The following is a 23915-nucleotide window of genomic DNA, read 5'->3' as shown; positions in this document are numbered from 1 at the left end:
CTGGCTCTCATTCACACTCACAAAAATGCTTTCCAGTTTAAAAAAAATTACAAAATATATTACATACACATAAAAACTTCCCCCATGAAAGAGTGAAATCCTTTTTACATCTCTGTGGCACATACACACTATTACATTTGGTGTCTCCACTTTTATTCAAGTTTCAAGCTGATTTGTGTATTATTGTTTGATTGTAAAAGATATTCTTCTTTCTTCATATTGATTATTCTCACTCAATGATAGCTTAATTTAGAAACAAAATGTTCTTTCTTTTAATGCACAATTTCATTTAATTTTTACTTAAAGTCCTACTTGGCAAAATTTAGAGACTGTTTGTTTTATTGTCCATATGTTTTAAATTTAAAAATCAATTTTATGTGTGTGTGTATATATATATTTATACACACAGAGATTCATTTCTTTCATTATCTTGTTGTCATTGCAAAATAAATTGCCCATCAGCAATTGTAATTTGAAATGAACCAAATAAAAGGTTTTTAGCCATTCCTTAAGAAAAATAATTTCCATTACAAAAATAGCAAACAAGTTTATGTTTTAAAACTAAGCAATAAGTTTACTTCTACACAGAAAAATTTCGAGTTATCTATATAATAATTTTTAAAAAAAATCTTCAGCAAAACTTGAGAAAAAGAAAATCCAGATTAACTCTAAAAGGCATGTATTTTCTAGCAGTGCTTGGAAAAAGCTTTTCTGATCACAACGTATTCATTGTGATTCTTCTTAATTTTACACACTATGTGATCACTGCACCTTTCATTTTGAAAGTTTGTAATGTATTAGATATGCAAGCAAGATACATGCATAAAAGTCTTACTGTCACTCTGCAAAGAACACCGAACAATTTTAAGTACGGCAGAACTTTTTCTTAAAGGAACATTTCCTTTGGGCAGAATGGATTTCCAAGTTTTCACATGTGAATTATTGAATATATTTCAAGGGCTTTGGGTAATTATGGTTTCAGTCCTGGAATGGTCAGGTCCATCTGGAACGACACACAGAGACTAATAAGCATTATGGCGTTGTCATTTTGAGGCATAGCTGCTCTGCTGTGCCCACGTTGTAGCTGATTTTCAGGAAGCAAGGCACTTACTGTGATGGCAATGCAGACATTGTAGGCATAGTTTGAATAACATAAAATAAGTTAATACTTTTGATTAAAGTGAGGGTTTTTATAATTTATATGTCTTTTATAGAAGCAACTACATGAAATATTTAGGATATTTAAAAATAAGAAGACATTTCAAAGGGAGCCATTATCACTCCTGCTTCAGCTCTCAAGATGATTTGTGAGAAAACTCTGCGTGAAGGACAGCCACTGGTCTGCAACGCGCAGACGGTCAGAACTGCTGGGCCAGGGGCACTTTGACTGTCTTCACTTCTGCTATATGTGATGACTTCTGGATGATGCAGCTGGCGGTTCCCTGCAGTCTGTCTTTTCCTTGTGCGAGATTCGTTAAGGCCATAGCAGCATTGATCTCCTTCCAATATGTGTCATCCTTGCTCAGCCCCTTCCTGTTAGCTGCACTGGATTGAAACAAAACAAAAAGAAAACTATCAAACTCACTGCAGCTACACAGAAAATGGCCACACTGGAAAGCACAAACAAATAGCAAATCAAAACCTATTGCTCACCTCTTATTGGATCCATTTTCCAGAGTGTCTGTAAAGTAAAACAGAAATTCAATTACTTTTCTTTCTCTTTTAATCTCAGGAGTTTCATCATGAATTACCAGGAATAAAAGTTTATCAGAAAATATGGTTGCTCACATTTCTCTCTCTCTCTCTCTCTCTCTCTCTCTCTCTCTCTTCTTTCCTCCTTCTATCCCTCACTTCCACTCTGTAAAAATAAATGGAAGACATGCCCTCTGATGAGGATTAACAACAACAACAAAAAAGTTTGTAGTTTTTTTTAACAAAGATAAAGTAGTTTAAATTAAAATGAAAAAATAATCTTCACAAAGAAGCAGGCATATGATAAGGACAAGTAATAAAGAACAAAAAGTAGCTTTCACAGACATAAAGTAGTCTAAGGTTAATTTATTCGGAGAAATTGGGCCTTTTCACAAGGAGGAGAACGATATAGCGAGGTTCTGGTCCTGGTGCTGGTTCCACCCCACCACTAAGCAACCATGTACTTTTGGCCAGATTATGGTGCCCCACAACATCTAGGGTGAAAGTTCCTCAACTATAAAATGGGTGCCACTGGCTCAATATTCTATGATTTCAAACGAATCAAACCTCCATCTTTGAAAAAGCACTGGCAGCTGGTTCCCTCAGGCTGTAAGCAAAAGAGTAACAGACCCAACGCTGACAGCAACACAGGAGTCCCTGGCATATTCAAATCAGCAGGCACCAGTCTCCGAAAGAACTCCTCTTCTGCTGCTCCCTCACTCAGAACACTAATGTCAACCGGTGCCACATCACTATAAACCAGTGGTTCTCAACCTTCTGGCCCTTTAAATACAGTTCCTCATGTTGTGACCCAACCATAAAATTATTTTCCTTGCTACTTCATAACTGTAATGTTGCTACTGTTATGAATCGTAATGTAAATATCTGATATGCAGGATGGTCTTAGGCGACCCCTGTGAAGGGGTTGTTCAACCGCCAAAGGGCTCGCGACCCACAGGTTGAGAACCGCTGCCAGAGACAAAGCAGGTTCTTGATCCTGATCTTGATCTCTGGGTCACTCCTCTGGCTAAACGAATTGGCAACACAAAAGTGGACAGGTAGAGGGAAAGAGAGGCTACCAGCATGACAGGGAAGAAGGGACAAAGGAGTGGGGTTGGGACTCCCCCTCAGCCCATGAGACTCCAAAACTAGACAGTGGTTAAGACACCACTATCAACAACCACATGACCAAGCAGCTACAGAATGAGGCGCTGTGCCGCACACAGGAGACCGAAAAACACAGTGTTTGCTCAGGGCCCTCTTCTAGCTAGAGAGCCTTTGGAAAGCTGTCTCTTCCTAAACCTTTCCCTTTGCTTTACCACCTCCAACCCAATACTTCTGAGGGTAATTTATTCCCCTGGCAATGCTTCAGGCTAGATTGGCCATGCGGAAAGACATCAACATGATCATAATATAGTCTAACCAGGGCAAAAATTCCCAGAGAAGATGTGGTCAAGAGAATATAATCACAAAGCCATGTAGCTAAGGCAGCTAAACTCTGATGCCCTCTATGAAGGAAAAAATGGGGAAATCCTATTAACATATCATAAGTCAGGCCTCACGGTGTAGACGGGGAGACAATTCTGGGTCACTGTGAGCTCTTTGTGCAATCTTTCACTCTGGGAGCTTAAAACAAACAAACAAACAATCAAACAAACAATCAAACAAAACAAAAGCATTTAGTGAATAAACGATAAGGTTGTTAGGAAGAATAAATGAGATAATGCATGTCTGGCCCAAAATGGAATAAGAACTGTTTGTTGTTAGTTCCTTTGGTCTCCTTTCGTTTTAGAGATCCTTTGGGGGAAATAATTGGATCCGTGAGCCATTGGATGCTCAGCCTCTGAATCTTCTGGCTTAGGCAGACCTGAATGATTAGCTATACTTGTGCTGCTTTTGGAATTACAAAATTACTCATGTAAATGGAGGAAAAGAATGACAAGTTTTAATTCACACAACTGATAATCCTAGTTCAAGATGACTTCCTATGTGCCAGGCACAATTCTAAGCACTTTGTATCTTAATTTATTTAGTATTAGTGACTCTGTGTGTGGACAGCATGTCCCTGTTATGTCCTCTAAACCATTCTTTGCTTAGTACTGTTCTCTATAAATCTTTCCTCAGTACTGACAGAGACAAGGCGCTACCATAACCCAGAACAAGTCAAGGCCTTTGTGTAAGAGGAAGAAGGCCAGCACATTGGACATTTTACAGAGGGGGTGGGGAAAGTCAGGCCTTTGCTCAATTTTGCCCACAAATTGCAACAATTCTATTGCCAGAGTGAAGCAATAGGTTGTGGAGATATTTATTCACTGGAAAGACTTGGCAAATGCAGAATAAGTTCCATGAAGCTTAAATAACATTAGGGAAATAACAAAACATAATTTAGAAAAGACCATGTAATTGATGTTCTGGCTCACAAACCAAGTAGTCTCGCATACACGAAGGGCCAGAATCAGACTCCCCACCTGAGTGGCCAACCTTGAGAGCACTTTTTGCACAGACAAGAAGGATGCCTGTAGCTATCAAATAGGTAATGGGTTACAGAGCCCAGAAATGTCAGAATGGAGGCTGTCTGTGGAAAGGGAGCATGTAATTCACTGTTAAGTTTCAAGGAGAGCTTCTAGTTGAGAAAAAGAGTGAAGCCGTAGGTCCCGCAGTCCCCTGAACGTCTGTACTCCCTGTGGCTGCCTCCTTGAACTTGTGCCGCCGAGAAATAAGTTTACTACAGCCAACTGTGAGATTATAAAATTCTGCTTACTCTTTGGGTATATGTGTTTTACAGTTTGGTGCCTATGAAAATACCTTTGAAGTGTAAAAACACAGACTCCAATCCCCACTCGGGTATTCCTAATTAGTTTCACAAATTTCAACAATGTACTCGGCAGAATTTCAAAGACTGAATCCTGTATTTCATTTCTAAGGCAGACGATACCAGCAGTGTCCTTAGGTATGGAATCAGGTTTCCAGAAACAGAAGAAAAATCTTCATAAAAAGTAATGTATAGAAGAAACATTTTGATTCTTTGTCAATAGTTAATACTAAACAGCATGTAACAAAGCTCTATGTCAAACATTTCAAACCAATAAGAAAAAGCTGACTACCACAGCTTTGGAGGGCGGGGTGGGGGTGGGGATGGTGGGGGGGTGGGTTGGTTCGTGGGGGCAAAACGGGGTCATCTCTGTGTCCAGAGTCGTTTTGGTTCAAAACCTAAATTGGTGTTAAAAGGGCATGCTTTCCTGCTGCTGTTATTGGGGGGCTGCCGGTTGTCACTAGGATATTATGCATCTGAGAGCCACCTCCTGCAGCGCAGTGTTTCTAGTTTCCAGTGCTATCAGAAGAAAGATAGAAAACAGGGTCCCTTTCACTCAGAAACATTTGTTCTTTCTTAGGTAAGCAAAGAACTATAAAGACCTGGGAGCTTGGGGAATTTTTTTTTTCTATTTGTTATGCTGAGGTACAATCTGGGGAAATGCCCCAGGGATTTTAGAGAACTGGTATCACTTGTGGGGAACTCAGAAAATACACAATTCACTATCACATTAAATAATTATATTAAATATAAAGTGTTTTTTTTCTTATGCTCTTTTCCTTTGAAGTTTAAACTTGCTGGCTCTCATCAGGTTCAAGTATTTTGTGCCTTTTTAGTCAATTGTCAGTATTTAAGGAGTGGTGGGTGTTGACCCATCACCAGTGCTCAGGGGCTCATGTCACTTCTGCCCACTGCAGACATGTGGTCTCACCGCCTCCTCTCCAGAAGTGGCACCCAGTAGCTCAATCTGACAGGAGAAGGAAGGATTCTGAATGCTGCTGAAAAGAGGGCACCCATCATTCTGAGCTAGAGCAGACCTTTCGCTGCTGCTAATTAACATGCACAGAATTCTGTCTGACTGCCCCCTACACTCCGCTCAGCTGCAGCTCTCACTCTGCAAGTAGCTTGGCTCAGCCTCTCCAAAGTCTGGGCTAAAACGCCTTTTTAGATTCTAAGGTTCCAAAAATCAGCTATGCTGTCAATTACCATAAAAGCAACTGGTTGGCAGTAACAACTTATTCAACCAGCCAAAAGAGCGTGTTTTAAGACCAAAAAATGAAAAGGAAAGAAAAAAAAAAGAGGTGTGTTGTTAGGAAAATCTTGAACATTGTAAAACTCAAACCATGTTGAAACTTACTAGTAAAGTGGGGCCATCCTTGGTTTGGACATGTGTTTCCTTATAAAGTTAAGTAGAGAAAGAATTATACAGAAAATCCAGGTCTACTGCAACTCTGTGGGCAAAGTGTTCATTCATTTTGATAAATGCCAATTTAGAAACACATTAATTCTGATATATATTCCTGAAATAGGAGTTATAGGCATAAAAAGAGACAAAAATATGGCCATTTCCCCCCCAATTTAATCAATAAGCTCTAAAGTTGGGAAGTTTTTAAATGTTCCTCAAAATATTACACCCACTAAAATGTAAATAAAATTAAATATGATTAAGAATATGTGTATTTTTTTTTGTTAATATTCACCTGAGGATATTTTTTTCCCCATGGATTTTTAGAGAGAGTGGAAGGGAGAAAGAGAGAGAGAGAGAAACATCGATATGAGAGAGACACATCAATTGGTTGCCTCCCCACCCATCCTTACTGGGGCTGGGGATTGAGCCTGCAACTAAGGTACATGCCCTTGCCCGGAATCAAACCTGCAGCCCTTCAGTCCCAGGGTTGATGCTCTAATCACCTAGCCAAACTGGCCAGGGCGAGAATATGAGTATTTTTTAAATTAAATAATCTAAAAATCATACAATAAGTTTTCCTAAATTAAAATAGAGCAAATCAGAGCTCCAGATGTTTGACAAATGTGTTACCTCGCATTTGGGTCAGTTCAGGGGCCGTGACTGGTGACAGCAGGTGTGGACAGCCAGAGTTTAGTGTGTTTCTGATCTCAGAGGTCCCAAGAGCCCCCAAGACACCAGATCAGTTTCTAGAATAGTTACATACTTGGAACAAGTGAGATAAAACACCAGGCTCTGATGAATAGAGCAGATAGAAAACCTCGCTGAAGATTTTGAAATACTGATGGCTCCAAATTCATAGAACCTTACACCAAATGGACTGAGCAATTGCAGGCTCCCTGCTGCCCATCACTAGGGTCTCCCTCTACTTCCACACACAGTAGATCCAGCCTGGGCTCGCACACAACTACAGATTGGATCCATTGTGACTCTACCTTCCATTCCTTTTAAAAATACCATATGTTGTTTTTCTCTAATAAGAAAGGACAGGTTCATTTCAGAAAGTCTGGGGGAAAGTGCAAAAGAGAAAATAAAGGACATTTTAGGGATAACATATTAATATTTAGATATATGGCCTTTCAAGTAAGTTTATATACATTTTTTAAATGGAGTGATTCTGTATATGTTTTATAATTAGCTTTTTTCACTGAACTATTTTAGCCTTACTCTTTATTAATAAACTAGAGTCCCAGTGCATGAAATTCATGCATCGGGGGATCCCCTCAGCCCAGCCTGCACTCTCTCCAACCCGGGACCCCTCAGAGGATGTCCGACTGCCAGGTTTAGGCCCGATCCCCGGGACATCCCTCTCACAATCCAGGCTGCTGGCTCCTAACTGCTCACCTGCCTGCCTGCCGGCCTGGTTGCCCCCAACTGCCCCCCACCAGCCTGGTTGCCCCTTACTGCCACACATCCCTGCCAGCCTGGTCACCCCCAACTGCCCCCCCGCTGGCCTTGTTGTCCCACGCAGCCTGCTGTTCAGTCGTTTGGTCGTCCCTCACTAACCTCCCTGCCAGCCTGGTCGCCCCATGCAGCCTGCTGTTCTGTCGTCCATCTGGGTGTTTCGGTCGTGAAGGCCCCTGGCTTTTTATATATTAGGATAAGATAATAATCTACCATTTGGCCTTCCTTGAGGAGACAGTGGTTTTTGCTTGTAAAATAAAAACAGCTTGAAAAAATTCAAAGTCCAGCATCATCTAATGTAAACGTGAATACTGAGAGACTCCAATGTTACAAAAGGGGTTATCTTTAAAACAACAATTACTAATATTGATTGAATGCTTATTCTCATGCCAGGCATTCTACAACTGTTATCTCTGGTTAAATGCTTACAATAACCCTGCAAGAGAGCATCATGGTCCTTATTTATAAACTAGAGGCCAGATGCATGAAAATTTGGGCACTTGGGGGTGTCCCTCAGCCTGGCCTGCACCCTCTTGCAGTCTGGGACCCCTCAGGGGATGTCCACCTGCCAGTTTAGGCCTGCTCCCAGGGGAATTGGGCCTAAGCTGGCAGTCAGACATCCCTCTGGCAGCCTGGGAGCCCTCGGGGGATGTCCAACTGATGGGGAGTGGGCCTAAGCCACAGTCAAACATCCTTAGCGCTGCTGAGGACACGGGAGATTTTGAAATACCGTTGGCTCCAAATTCACCCGGCTTGTAGCTGAGTGGAGATCCCGCTGTGGGAGCACAGTGACGACCAGGGGGCAGCTCCTGCATTGAGTGTCTTCCCCCTAGTGGTCAGTGCACATCATAGCGACCGGTCATTCCCGGTCGTTCCGCCATTAGGGTCATTTTGCATATTACCCTTTTATTATATAGGATGACGCTGTAGTTTAGAGGAGTCCAGAAACTTGCAAAGGACTCAGTTGTAGGCAATAGGAGTTGTGAGACTCACTCCCAGTCATCAGACTCTGAAGGCCATGTTTTCACTGCTGCATTCCTTTATCCAAGTGCTCTCGGTTGCTAAAGTCACTTTCAAGGACCCTGACAAAGCCCAATGCATTGTTTACATAGAAAGTCTACGGAATGATAACCTATCAAAAACTTATTAAACACCTTTTTTGTTCTTTTTACTAGTATTTTAGACTCTAGAGATACAAAAAGACTTTTTTCTCCTTATAATTTAACCTTTAATATCAAAATATCTGTCAAAATCACAGAATAGGGTCTCTAAATAAGCTCTTGAGGTCCTTTTCACACTTTAGTTAGAGTGACATTTTAACAGATGTGATATCTGTATAATCATTCTTTTCTTAGCAGTGAATTACTTCTAAATAACTTCTGGACAGCTGTTGCTGCAACACTTTTAAAGGACATTTTTGTGGTTACCCTCTCTTTAAGTAGTTAGAGCTTTTGAATGAGTAAAGATAAATCATTCTAAGTGATTTTTCCCAAAAAGGAAGGGAAAAAACCCCAATAATCCATAACACTTACCTATTGATGACTAAGCTGCTTCTTCCAATTCCACTGACTAAAAAAATGAGTTCCAGTTGAAATCTTCACATGACAGGAAGAGGTTGCAACTAAAGCTTAGTGAATGTCAGGGTTACTGCTTTCAGAAGAGTTATTGGAGCCTGAGTTCTGTGAGCCTCGAGATGGGGGATCTTTGCAAGCTTTCTGAATAGTGAGAATTATATAATGAAATCCTTCTCATCTTCATGGATGGATCTAGTATTTTTTTCCTTCTGTAACATACTAGCTAAACTATTTATCCTGGGCACTTAAAGAATGAATGGCTTCCAAAATCATTTCAAAGAAAAATCTTTTCCAAAAATTAAGCCAGTTTTTCCTCCAGCCATGACTTCCCCACTCTGGCCAAAGATTCTTTTCCTTTCTACTACCTCTCCTGTGGGCTGGCCCCTCCACAGCTAATGATGCCCAGATGTCCAGGATCTATAGGATGCCCACCTTTAGCTGCCTTTCTGTCAATGCACCATCCCCTTTATCTCCTGCTACAAAATAAAAATAAAAACTACACTTTTCTATTTTGGACCAATAGTGAAGAGTCCCCTGGTCAGGATGGGGGTAAATTAACATCTGAAAGCTTCCAGGATAGGTCATATTTCCATCAATACCACCAACAGCAACACATCTTTATTGTTCCATGTCTGTGGGTAAACCTGTGAGAGTGCTGCTTGGTTCTTTGTCAGTTAGGGAGTTATGGCTTTTATGGCTTTCCTCATTATGCAGAACATAAGAGCTGGAGGCTGGTGGCTTCTTATTAAGCCCCAGCTGCACCTTTGTTCTGATAAAATGCACACTGATTCTGACCTCATCTGCCTGGGCTGGAGGACTTAAGGTATAGGCAATGGAATTTATAAGTTAAAGAAACTTTTCAAATAAGTAGAGTGCCAACCAATTGTAATGTCTCAACTTTACTTTCAAGCTTTTTCACAAAATATATTAAATACTAGAGGCCTGGTGCACAGATTTGTGCACCTGGGGGCGGGAGGGGGGGCATTCCTCAGCCTGGCCTGTGCCCTCTCACAATCTGGGACCCCTCGGGGGATGTCGGACTGCCAGTTTCAGCCCGGTCCCCACAGGCCAGGCCGAAGGACCCCACTAGTGCACAAATTCGTGCACCGGGCCTCTAGTATGCATATAAGATTTTTGGTTAATCTCTTCCTGCCCTCCCCTCTCCCCCTTTCCCTCTGAGATTTATCAGTCTGTTCCATGTTTCCATGCCTGTGCATTGAGTGTCTGCCCCCTGGTGGTCAGTGCTCATCATAGCTACTGGTCGAATAGTTGAATGGTCGAACAGTCAAACAGTCACTTAGGCTTTTATAGGTTCTTTTTTAAAAACCTTTATTGTTAAAATTATTACATATATTCCCCTCTCCCCCCCCGCGCCATTAACTTCTTTTAGCCCCTGATCCCACCCCCTCACCCCTCCCCGCCTTCACCACCCTATTGTCTGTGTCCATGGGTTAGGCATATATGCATACAAGTTCTTTGGTTGATCTCTTCCTACCCACCCACCCTCCCCTGCCTTCCCTCTGAGATTCAACAGTTTGTAAATATTCTTGATGTTAAGTTACTCTCCATAGTCCATCTACAAAGATTGTCCCTCTGTGATTTCAAAGGCTCTACCTTTCCAAAGTCTAACATTTTCAGTCTGAAACTTCACTTTGAAGATTAGAATGAGGTCTATGGGGAGGCAATTATTGATGAGTGATCAGAAGGAGGTCTGGAAATGTTAAATATTCTTGTTTCCATTATTAGATCATCATTACGAACTATGAGTGTGGTCTGGTGTGAGGCACGAGGCAGTATAGTACAGTGGTTGGAGCCCAGACCCTGGTACTAGACAGCAGGAGTTGAACTCTTGCTTACCACACACTGTCTGTGTAATAGCTGGCCAGCTGCTTGACTTTCTCCCCTATACTAGTAAAATGGGGCTAATAATAGTAAGCCCATAGGCTTGTTATGAAGACCATCTGATTTAATCTTTTGTAAAAGACAGTTTGAGCACATATATTTAGTACTATATAAATCCTGTAAAATGAAAGAAAGTTAGCCTTCTCTCTTTATTTTTTTTTTTTTATATTTAGAATATGGGGTCGATTGCAGTCACTAGAAAATCTTGTATTGTCCAGAGATTTAATATGAAAACCATTATGTAAAGATGAAATATTTCAACCCATCAGCTCAGAACAATGAATTAAATGTGCAGAATCTATCATCTTCAAAGATAAAAAAAGCTTTCTGGCACTATTTTGTGCCAAAGCACCACAACATGCCAAGACAAAACGCATTGGAACCACTTTAAAGAATATCTACTAATTTTAAGTATCTAATAGATTTTGTTACTTCATTTTCTCAAGGAGAATATTGGAGATGTTCCTCAAAATGTTTCATCCATGAAAGCTCAGTTTTTAGCCAAAGTCTCAGAAAAATGACTTTTTAACTATGCATGAATAACTTCTGTGTGCCTGTGTTGCAAGGGGCATTAATTATTTATAAAAGCATTCCTTTAAAAAAAAAAAAAAAAGCATTCCTTTTTACATGGAAGTTGGTCCACTATTCTGAAAATTGAATGGACTTACTCTGATTCTTAGCTGAAACTTAATGAGGGCTATTTTTCTTGAGATCAACTTCTAACTGCTACACTGCAGTTCTAGAAGGTTGACTTATTTAATTAATATATAGTTGAATAGTGTTAAATTACAAAATACTAATATGACTTTATTCAGCAAAAAGACCAATGGAATAAAGAAAAAAGGCATTTTTAACAATCTAGAAATTAGCTGGAAAGTCTGGCTCCATCCATGTATTTGACAAGGTCTTCGGTATCTCTGAAAAACCATCCTTCCATATATGAACTGCTGGGCATCTTTAAACTGGCTCACATTATTGCCATTCTTTTCAAATTCCTCAAATTAGCATCTCTATAAATGATTCTTCAGACTAGGAGATCTTAATGTTAAACCTGCCTGACTGCATAAACACCAGAAATGACACAATAAGAGATGATGTTCACAACTTTCTTGGATCTTTCCAAAGAGTAGCAAATGGCAGTTTCCCTAGTCACAGTTCATTTGCTGCATTTATTAATAGAAAAAAACATATTTTATACATAAGATGCATGGTATTACCAGGCCTTCTTCTACAGTTTAAATACATTTCAATTTCTTAATACACTTAAAATGTTAAAATTGTACTTGGCATGTTGCTGTTCTATGTTCACACATTTCTACATTTAAAGGTTCTGTGATTTTCTGTTTTTATTTTCAGAAACAGTCATTTAAAGTCTAAACTGGGGAGGAGAGAGCCTTCGAAATAAAATTCGGAAAGTTTATGGCTCTGAAGGGCAGGATAAGTTAAAAAGGAACTAGGCATAAAGATGTAAGTGCCTTGTCTTGGCTGTGGGTGGAGGTCCAAGAATACTTAGTCAAGAGATTTCTGATGACCTGTTTTGACCAAGAGATTACCAAATAACCCCTCTCTACTTCAAATCTTGCCAGAGGGACCCACTCTAAATTTTGCCAAGGGATATACATGCCACACCATTTGTTAAACTCTGGTGGCATACAGATCATATTCCACTATCATCACCTAAATTTAAAATACAAAAGATCTAGAAAAAAAGTAGGAGATAATTTCCTTAAACCTAACAGGATGATATGTTTAGGGAGAAAACAAAACACATTTTATAGCTCAAAACCACCTTTTTTTAATAATAATTTGTATAAGGCACAGATGTGTTAGGACCATAGGACAATAGTTAGCTGACTTGCTAGTTATATGACCTTGGGAAATTATTTTATTTTTTTTTCATTTTTATTTTATTTTTTATTTATTTTTATTTTTTTATTGCTAAAAGTATTACATTGGGAAATTATTTATGCACACTGTATCTAAGTCTTTAGCTATAAAGTGGGGACAATGATTACATATACTTCCCCAGGTTGCTGTGAGGATTAAATGATATACAGGAAGTTCTCCTGGATAGGTTCTTGGAAACTGCGACTTTAAGTGAAACAGCATGTGAGGAAACAAGTTTTACCATAGGCTAATTCAGTGATTTTCAACTTTTTTCATCTAATGGCACACATAACCTAATTACTGAAATTCTGCGGCACACCAAAAAATATATTATACTTTTTGCCGATCTGATAAAGAAAAAAAAGGTATAATTTTGATTCATTCATACCAAGTGGCTATTGTTGTGTTGGCTGGTGTCAGTTTTTTACTTGACTTCTAAGGGAAAAGAGGTCAGTGGCCCTGAATACTAGTAAATAGTCAGGTCTTGCATGTTTTAAAAACTCTTGCAGCACACAGGTTGAAAATCATGGGGATAATCAATAGAAACAAGAGTTAAGTTTCTATGGCATGTTCTGAAAACAAAAATATCACCAAACTTCTAAGTAAAGACCCAAATTACTTCTAATATTAAACATTAAAATAAATATGAGCTAAACATACATTTTAAAAAGATGAATAAGATCTCTCAAGAAAATGGTGGCATAGGTAACTGTCCCTACGTGCCACCTCCCATAACCACATCAAAATTACAACTGAAATACAGGACAACCATCATTCAAAACCACCTGAAAGCTGGCTGAATAGAAGTCCTACAACTAGAGAAATAAAGAAGAAAGCACAACGAGACTGGTAGGAAGAGCAGAGGTATGGAATGGGCTAATTTGACAACCACGTGTGCTGTTTTTTTTTAATTGGGAGGGAGATCTTCTCTGTGGAGGCCTCCTGTGAGGAGCAAGGGGTCCCAGTCCCGCACCAGCCTCAGCCCAGGGCTCCAAAGCTGGGAAGAGAAGTCCCCCTAACTATGTGCTGTAAAAACCAGCAGAGACTGTGGCTGAGTGACAGGGAGGCTGCTAGAGGCCCAGGTGCTCCTTTTAAAGGGCTAGTGCATGAACTTACTCAAACTCGATCCCTCTGGGCTTCAGTGCAGGTAGCTTTGGGGGACCCAGACACATACAGGGAGAAACTGGATTGTCTGGTATCAGGGTGGGAACTCAGGGGCGGCTTCCTCCCAGATGGGGGTGCTTGCAGGGATCATTGTTTCTGTGCTGGGACCTCCCCTGTTGCAGGACTGACTGGCAGTGGCCATATCTGAGTCTCCATCAGCCTGGCTCACACTGCTATGCCCTGGTGATTCCCTGAGATCCTGGCCCATCCAATTTGCAGCCCCACCCAAGCTGTTTGCAGCAACTTTTCCATATGAATGGCCTGTCCTGGCTCAGCTTTCAGACTGCTAAAATCTCTCAAACAAGTTGCAGCTGGTGTCAGCATGCCCCAAACCTCTCAATAAAAGGCCCAAGATCCGGCACTAGCAACAGCCTGCCTTGCTTCCACAGCTGGGCCTCGCCTGGGCACCTCCAAGCCCAATACAAATAGCAAATAGCAGCTGTCTGCATATCCCTCTGTAGCTCCTGCTGGGTGGCCCCAGGAAGTGGCTGACTTTGCATCTTTCTGGAGGCCCTAGAGCCAGTGCACCCGGTGGACAGCTTCAGACCATAGCAATTTACAACTACTAAAGTCCCACTGAAGCAAGTCCTACTCCATAGGAGTGTTTCCTGCACAGCAGCTCTCCCACTGTAGTTGCAGCTGGTCCTCACAGCCAATTGGCCTGGAGGTCAACTCCTCCCAATGACGCCAATAGCAATCAAGGCTCAACTACAAGACTGTGCACTTAGCCCACACAGGGGCGCACCTAGAGTGCCCAGCTCAGGTGACAGGGGAGGCTGAGCCACTGGGCTCTACAGTACACTTACTACACAAGGCCACTCTAGCAATTCCAGGAGACATAGAAGCTCTACATAATACACAGAAACAAACACAAGGAAGCAACCAACATGTGGAGACTAAGACACATGTCACAAATGAAATAGAAGCAAGCAAACTACTAGATACAGAGTTCCAAAACCACAGTTATAAGGTTACTCAAGGATCTTCATGAGAGCTTTGAGAGACTTAGTGAAACTTTCAAGGATTTTAGTGAGAATGTCAAAGACATGAAAAAGGATCAGTCAAAAATTAAGTATACACGAATTGAAATAAAGAATAATTTACGGTACCTTCAGTGCACCACACTCACACTCATTTCTGGTCTTTGCATCTCTTCTCTTTGTTTTGAATACCACTCTATTTCTCCCCCCTGCCCCCTTCTGCTCAGATACACTGAAAAAACTTAGCAAGTCTCAACTTAAAGTTCATTTTTTCTGGATGTCTTTCCTAATTCCTTGATTTATTAGAATTGCCTTACATTGTACACTGAAAGTGTAAGCCTTTTAAAAATTTGATTGTTTTGCCTACATCTCTTTTAAGATGGGGAATGGTTTACCTCATTCAAGGCTGTATTTTTAGTGCTTAACACACTGCCTGATATTGACTAGGTATTTAATAAATATTTGTTGAGTGAATGAATAAATACATAAATTTTACCAGCCACAATAATGATATAGCTAATATATTACATTTTTCCACTTTCACGTTTTATTTTTTGCAATATTTGCTCACTTTGTCCTTAGAAAAAAAAAAACCAAACAAACAGCAATTCTTGAAAGTTTATTTCACTTTTGCCCTAACCAGTTTGGCTCAGTGGATAGAGTGTCGGCCTGCGGACTGAAGGGTCCCAGGTTCGATTCCGGTCAAGGGCATGTACCTTGGTTGTGGGCATATCCCCAGTAAGGGGTGTGCAGGAGGCAGCTGATTGATGTTTCTTTCTCATCGATGTTTCTAACTCTCTATCCTTCTCCCTTCCTCTCTGTAAAAAAATCAATAAAGTATATTTTTTTAAAAAAAGAATAATTTACAGGGATTCAACAGTACAGCAGAGGATTTCGAGAATCAAATCAACAATTTGGAATATGAGGAAGCAAAAAACACCCAAGCAAAAGAGCAAAAAGAAAAAAAGAATCCTAAAATATGAAGATACTATAAGGAGCTTCGGTGACAACTTGAAGTGTACCAACATTCACATTTTGCCAGAAGGAGAAAAGAGAGAGAGCAAGATATTGAAAACCTATTTGAAGAAATAATGACAGAAAACTTGCCTTACCTGGTGAAAGAAATAGACTTACCAGTTCAGGGAGCACAGAGTCTCAAACAAGAGGAACCCAAAGAGGCCCAAATCAAGATACATCATAATTAAAATGACATGGGTTAAAGAGAAAGAGAAGTGACGTCAGAGGAATGGTGGCTAAAGGGCACATCTTTTCCTCTCACCCTGACATTTCAACAAGTTAACAATCTATAATTAATCAAAGAAGCTCCTGCTCAACACAGATGCATGCCTGAGAGACCCACCTCTGAAACACCTAAGGAGGGCTTCCTAGAATATGTGGGGAGATGAGAAGGGAGGGAAGCATGAACATGGCTAGCCATGGATGCAGCAGCCCTACAGGGCAGTACATCTGCAGCGCAGCTGGGAACTGGCCAGGAAAGGGGAGAAAGCCAGCTGCAGTAGCAGGCCCTTTCTCTGGCTGGCCAGGAGGAACAGAAAGTTGGGGGGGGGGGGGGGGGCGCAGCCCAGCAAGGTAATCTGTGAGTGGCAAGGGGTGAGCTGCCAGCAACAAGAGAAGACATTGTCTGTCTGAGTTGTGTGGTTAGGTGCACAAGCAGTGAGAGTGCAGTGTTTGAATCACAGTGTGTTGGGAAGAAGGTCTGAGTTGTGCATGTGAGCAGCAGGAGCAAACACTGAGTCAGCAGATGCCTTCCCTACAGAGCATGGGTGCTGCCCAGTGGCTCCCCAATGCTGGGCCTGGTGGTGGTCTTTCAGACAAAGAAAGTAAATCAGAGCCCTTGCCGGTTTGGCTCAGTGGATAGAGTGTCAGCCTGCAGACTGAAGGGTTCCAGGTTTGATTCCGGTCAAGGGCACATGCCTGGGTTGTGGGGTTGTGGGGTTGTGGGCTCGATCCCCCATAGGGGGTGTGCAGGAGGCAGCTGATCAATGATTCTCTTTCATTATTGATGTTTCTATCTCTCCTTCCCCCTCTCCCTTCCTCTCTGAAATCAATAAAAATCTATTAAAAAAAAGAAAAGTAAATCAGAGCCCTGCCCCTGATTAGACTCCCAAAACTTGCCTCTTGTTGCCCTTGGAGTTGACTCCAGGAGGATATTATTAGTGAACCAAGAGCTGTTGCAGTAGAATCACTGTTTCCCTCTAAGCCCCAGGAGGGGTGCTTGGGCTGGATTCATGGAGGTCAGGGGTCGCCATTACAGTGAGGAAAAACAAACCCCACTCCCAAGCAGCAGAGGCAGTACTGCCTTACAGAAACTGCAGAGGCTCAAACTGTGAGGCCACAGAGGTAAAAACCTTGCGATTCAGTGCCATCTACTGGAATAGAGTAGAAAGACCTCCTCAGAGATAAATGGGAAAACAGAGGACAACAAATACTATGAACAACCACAATAATGACGATGACCAGAAAGATAATGAAAAATTCCCAGATAGTAGGCTGGAACACATGGAATTATCCTATATAATAAAAGCCTAATATGCTAAGTGTCTGGTCATCCAGTTGCCCATTCAAACCATCAAAGCGTAATATGCTAATGATATGCTAAGGCCACTCAACCACTCGCTATGATGTGCACTAACCACCAGGGGGCAGACGCTCCAACTGGTAGGTTAGCTTGCTGCTGGAGTCTGGCCAGTCGGGACTGAGTGAGATGGGCCGGACATGCCCTGGAGCCTTCCCACAGTCCTTCCCTGGCTGGCCAACCTCCTGCATCACTCCCTGGCCCCGATCATGCACTGATGGGGTCCCTCGGCCTGGCCTGCACCCTCTTGCAATCTGAGACCCCTTGGGGGATGTCAGAGAGTCAGTTTCGGCCCGATCCCACAGGCCAGGCCGAGGGAACCCCACTGGTGCATGAATTCATGCACCGGGCCTCTAGTGTGATATAAATGACAGAGATTTCAAGATTGCAGTTTTGAAAATACTCAACGAAATATGAGAAAATACTGACAGGCAATTTAGTGCACTCAAAAAACAAATCAATGAACAAAATGAGTATTTTTTTCAAGGAAATAGAAACTTTAAAAAAGAATCAATCAGAAATCCTGGAAATGAAGTATGCAATTAAGAAGGTCAAGAGTGAGCTGTTGACATGGATGGTCCTGGAGAGCATTATGCTAAGCAAAATAAGTCAGTCAGGGAAAGATAAATATCACATGATCTCACTCATTTGTGGATTATAATGAACAACATAAACTGATGAACAAAAACAGATCCAGAGACAGAGAAGCATTAATCAGATGCCCATACCTCAGAGGGAAGGTAGGGGAAAGTGGGGGTAAGGGGAAGAGATCAACCAAAGGACTTGTATGCATGCATATAAGCATAACCAATGGACACAGACACCGGGGGGGGGGGGGGGGGGGGATGGGGGGTGGGGGGAGGGGCAATGGGAGGATAAGGACACATATGTAAAACCTTAATAAATAAAGACAGAAAGAAAAAAAAAGAGTGAGCTGTTGAGAATAGAAAACAGGACCAGCCAGTTAAAAGACAGAACTAGTGATACTGAAAATAGTAATCAAGAAATGACACAGAGGGAAAATAAAGAAAAATGAGAGCTCTATGAGACCTCTCTGATTCCATCAGAAAAAGTAACATGAGAATCAAAGGCATTGTGGAGAAGGAAGAGAGGAAGCATGGAATGGAGAGTCTATTAAAAGAAATAGTGGGTGAGAGCTTCCCAAATTTACGGAAAGAACTAGATACTCAGATCCAAGAAGCAAACAGAACATTTAGTTACATCAATCCAAAGAGACTCTCTCCAAGGCACTTGGTAACAAAGCTGTAAAAAATTAATGACAAAGAAAAAATCCTGAAAGCACCCAGGGAAAAGAAGGAAGTGACCTACAAAAGAAAACCCATCAGAATTTTATTCGACTTCTCAGAGAAACTCTACAAGCCAGAAGAGAGTGGAACCAGATATTCAACCATCTGACAGAGAGAAATTACCAGCCACGTATAATATATCCAGCAAAACTATCCTTTAAATATGAAGGAGAAATAAGGACATTCGAAGACATATAGAAGCTGAGGATTTTATCACTAGAAAACCTAAATTGCAGGAAATACTCAAGGGAGTTATTCTACCTGAAACGAAGAATATAAGGTCACAACACTATGAGTGAGATTGCCAAAAAATATGTAGCATAAGCAGGGATAATTTGTGACAACAAAAACATACAAGGGGGAGGGGGAAAGGTATGAACTGGCAAAGGAAGATAAATATCAGGTGCACTCAAAAGGGAAAAAACTACGATATATTTGCAACTTCACTTTTTATAAGCCTACACAAAAGTCCCCAAAACAGGACATATAGCTTAAAAAAAGAGGAAATGGAGGAAAGAAGTATGGAATACCATCAAACAAAAACAACACTCAGAAGCATAAAGGAAAATAACCAAAGGAGGCACAGAGTTACCAGAAAACAAAAGATAAAGTGGCTATAGGAAATCCTCATGCATCAGTAATTACCCTAAATATAAAATGATCTGAATGCACCAGTATAGAGGCACAGAGTAACAGAGTGGATCAAAAAACAAAACCCAACCATATGCTGCCTACAAGAGACACATCTAAATAGCACAAACAAAGGTAGATTCAAAGTAAAAGGGTGGAAAATGTTTCTCCAAGCAAATAACATCCACAAAAAAGTAAGTGTTGCCATACTTACATCTAACAAAATAGATCTCAAGATAACAAAGGTAACGAGACAAAAAATGGACACTTTATAATGATAAAGGGAATACTACAACAAGAAAACATAACACTTCTTAATATATATGCACCCAATCAAGGAGCACTGAAATATATTATACAGCTACTCACAGAACTAAAGGGAGAAACAGATTAAAACACAATCATAGTTGGAGACCTTAACACTCCATTGACAACTCTAGAAAGATCAACCAAATAAAAAATCAATAAAGAAATATCAGACTTAAATGAAACACTAAACCAAATGGACACAATTGACATTTATAGAACATTTCATCCCAGAATATCAGATAATGCATTCTTTTCCAGTGCACATAGAACTTTCTCAAGGTTAGACCATATGTTGGTCAGAAAACTAGCATCAACAAATTCAAGATGATTGAAATTATATCAAGCATATATTTTTAGAAATCAACTGGACCCATAGCTTTTTATTTACTAGAATATACATTTTCCCTTTAGCAAAGCAAACAGACATCAATGGTAAGATCTGGTAAACAATAAAGGTTTATCAGGTTAGGGGATTGCCCTCAGCCATTCAGCCAGCAGTAGGTAATAATATGCAGATTTTCAGCCCTTGCTGAATATCAAAGTCCATCAGCTTTCCGATGGACTTCTCACATTTATATGTTAATTACTGTTGGTCTTTGCTGCCAGCAAGTCACCACAGACATAACAGATATACAAAGAATCATACTAGAATATTATGAAAGACTTTATGCCACCAAATTTAATAACCTAGAAGAAATGGATAAGTTCCTAGAAATATATAATCTTCCTAGACTAAATCATAAAGAATTGGAAAATCTAGGTAGACCAATAAGCAGTGAGGAAATTGAAACAAACATCAAAAACCTCCCCCCAAAAGCAAAGTCCAAAACCAGATGGTTTCACCAGTGAATTCTAACCTAACAAATATTCAAAGAAGAACTAAAACCTATTCTTTTCAAATTCTTCCAAAAAATAGAAGAAGAGGCAATACTTTTTAACACATTCTACAAAGCCAATAAAACCCTGATACCAAAACCTGGCAAGGATAACACAAAAAAGAAAACTATAGACCAATATCCCTGATGAATACAGATGCAAAAGTCCTAAACAAATTACTAGCTAATCGAATACAACAGTACATTCAAAAATAATACATCATGATCAAGTGGGGCTCATTCCAGGGGCACTAGGATGGTTCAGCATTTGCAAATCAATCAATATAATCACCACCTTAAAAAAAAGAAAGGATAAAAATCATATGATCTTATCAATAGATGCAGAAAAAGCCTTTGATAAGACACAGCATCCATTTATGATTAAAACATTATAGGAATAGAAGGAAAGTACCTCAACGTAATAAAGGCCATCTATATATATAAAACCCTAATATGCAAATATACCGAACAGCGGAACAACTGAACAACCAAACAACCGGTCTCTATGACATGCGATGACCACCAGGGGGCGCACACGGTACATGGCAGGCATCAGCCATGGCAGGATGGTGGAGCAGGTGAATGGGGGTACCAGACCAAGGCAGGGTGCTGGTTGCTGTCATCAGGGCACTGGTTGCTGTCATCGGGGCGAACCTCTGGTGGTTATTGAAAATTCTTTGCTCCCACCTGCCACAGTCCCGCTGGGTGCTCACACCTGCTGCCAGCACCTGTACTTGCTGCCGGTGCTGGCCCCACTCGCGCCTGCTGCTGGCACCGGAGCTGCCACTTGCACGTGCTGCCAGTGCCCAGTGCTGGCTCTGATCACCCGGTGCTGTCAGCAGGTGCAAGCAGTGGCTGCTAGCTCTGATTGCCCCTCCTGATTGCTCGGCGCCCTCAGCGGGTGTGAATGGTGGCTGCTGGCCGTGATCATCCCTGAGGGCTTCTCCACCTCCCCTGCTCCTGAGGGGCAATCAGGGCAGCAACTGCCCCTAGCACTTGCTGATGGCAATGGCCCTGCTTGCACCCACTGCTGGTGCCAGCCCCAATTGCTCCACGCCATCAGTGGGTGTGAGCAGGGCCAGTGCTGTCAGCACATGGGAACAGTGGTGGCAGGGGCTGCCGACAGACAGGGGATCGGGGGTTGTGTCTGGAGGGGCTGGGTGGGGACGAGGAGGATGGGCTGAGACCCACCCCTGTGCCCACCGCAGCCTCGTGGCCTGCAGTTCCTTTCAAGGTGCACAAATTCCTGCACTGGGACCCTAGTATATGATAAACACTCAGCTAATATCATACTAAATGGCAAAAAACTGAAAGCTTTTCTCCTAAGATCAGGAACAAGACAAGGATGTTTACTCTCACCACTCTTTTATTTTTCCCCACCACCATAATTAAATTTATTATTCCAATGGCACTAATACAGCTTTGAGGCACTCATGGTGACATTGCACAAAATTTCCTGCCTTCCCGCTTCTATCCAAACAGAAATGTCTACCTACTTGTTCCTGCCCTCTTCCTGGGGGAAAATTCACTATGGGCAACTTATCCAAATAAATCTTTTAATGCGTTTTAATTCTTTTTTTCTTTTTTTGGACATTTGAGTTTTCCTCAGAAATGGAAAGAAGTGCTGGGTGTCCCACCCCATCACCACTCTTATTCAACATAGTGCTGAAAGTCCAGGCCAGAGCAATATGGCAAGAGAAAGAAATAAAAGGCATCCAGATATGGAAGGAAGAACTCAAACTGTCACTTTTTGTGAATGACATGATGCTGCATATACAAAACCCTAAAGACTCCACCAAAAAACTCTTAGAAACAATAAACAAATACAGTCAAGTTGCAGGATACTAAACCAATGTGCAAAAATCCATTGCCTTCCTGTGTACTAACAGCAACACTTCAGAAAAAGAAATGGAAAAAACAATTCCTTTTGTAATAGCAACCAAAAGAATAAAATACCTAGGAATAAAATTAAAAAAGAAAGACCTATATACTGAAAATTACAAAGCATTATTAAAACAGATTGAAAAAGACACAACAAAATGAAAAAATATCCCCGTGTTCATGGATTGGAAGAATCAGCATAGTTAAAATGGCCATATTACTCAAAGCAATATACAGATTTAATGCATTCCCCATCAAAATCCCAATGTCATTTTTTAAACAAATAGAACAAAAAGTCATCAGATTTGTACAGAACCACAAAAGACCCTGAATAGCCAAAGCAATCCTGAAAAAAAAAAAGAAAAGAACAAAGTTGGAGGCATCATGCTATCTGACTTCAAATTATACTACAGAGCTATGATAATCAAAACAGCATGGTATTGGCAGAGAAATAGACACACAGATCAGTGGGACAGAATAGAGAGCGCAGCCATAAAACCACATGTATATGGACAGATAATTTTTGACAAAGGAGCCAGAAATGCACATTGGAGTAAAGATAGTCTCTTCAATAAACGGTGCTGGGGAAACTGGAAAGCCACATGCAAAGGAATGACACTGGATTGAAGTTTGTCCCCATGTAGAAAAATTAATTCAAAATCATCAAAGACCTAAACATAAGACCAGAAACAATAAGTTACATTGAAGATAATATAGGTAGCAAACTTATAGACCTGGGTCGTAGAGAACATTTTATGGACTTGACTGTGAAAGCAAGGGAGGTAAAGGCAAAAATAAATGAATGGGACTATATTAAACTAAAAAGCTTTTGTAGAGCAAAAGAAATGGACAACAAAACAAACAGGCAGCTAACCAGATGGGAGATGATATTTGCACACAGTAGCTCCAACAAAGGTTTAATTTCCAAAATATATAAAGAACTCATAAAACTCAACACCAAACAAAGTATCCAATAAAAAAAAATGGGCAGAGGACCTGAAAATACACCTCTCCCAAGAAGACATACAAATAGCCAATAGATATATGAAAAGATGTTCTCGCCGTGGTCGGCAAACTGCGGCTCACGAGCCACATGCGGCTCTTTGGCCCCTTGAGTGAGGCTCTTCCTAAGCCTTAGGAGTACCCTAATTAAGTTAATAACAATGTACCTACCTATATAGTTTAAGTTTAAAAAATTTGGCTCTCAAAAGAAATTTCAATCGTTGTACTGTTGATATTTGGCTCTGTTGACTAATGAGTTTGCCGACCACTGATAGGGAAATTCGAATCAAAGCTACAATGGGACACCACCTCACACCTGTTAGAGTGGCCGTTATCAAAAAGACAAGCAATAACAAGTGTTGAAGAGCTTGTGGAAAAAAGGGAACCCTCATTCACTGCTGGTAGGAATGTAGACTGGTAAAACCACTATGGATA

The 23915-nt window shown here is 40.9% G+C and overlaps 1 protein-coding gene across 1 annotated transcript in view; it reads right to left on the bottom strand.

Moving 5' to 3' along the window:
* Nucleotides 1-1358: 1358 nt before the first annotated feature.
* Nucleotides 1359-23915, bottom strand: part of MKX (mohawk homeobox) — a 71378-nt gene continuing 48821 nt past the window's right edge. The window contains exons 5-6 of the mRNA XM_070407350.1: nt 1654-1681; nt 1359-1545 (exon numbers count right to left, since the gene is read on the bottom strand). Of these exons, the coding sequence (XP_070263451.1) occupies nt 1359-1545; nt 1654-1681 (215 nt within the window). The remainder of the gene's footprint in view (nt 1546-1653; nt 1682-23915) is intronic.

Source organism: Myotis yumanensis, unplaced genomic scaffold, assembly GCF_028538775.1.
Source record: "Myotis yumanensis isolate MYYU_CA2020_CCGP unplaced genomic scaffold, mMyoYum1.0.hap1 SCAF_1, whole genome shotgun sequence".
Classification (NCBI taxonomy): Eukaryota; Metazoa; Chordata; class Mammalia; order Chiroptera; family Vespertilionidae; genus Myotis; species Myotis yumanensis.
The sequence above is the reverse complement of the archived record's forward strand: the minus strand, read 5'-3'. Positions and strand labels throughout refer to the sequence as shown.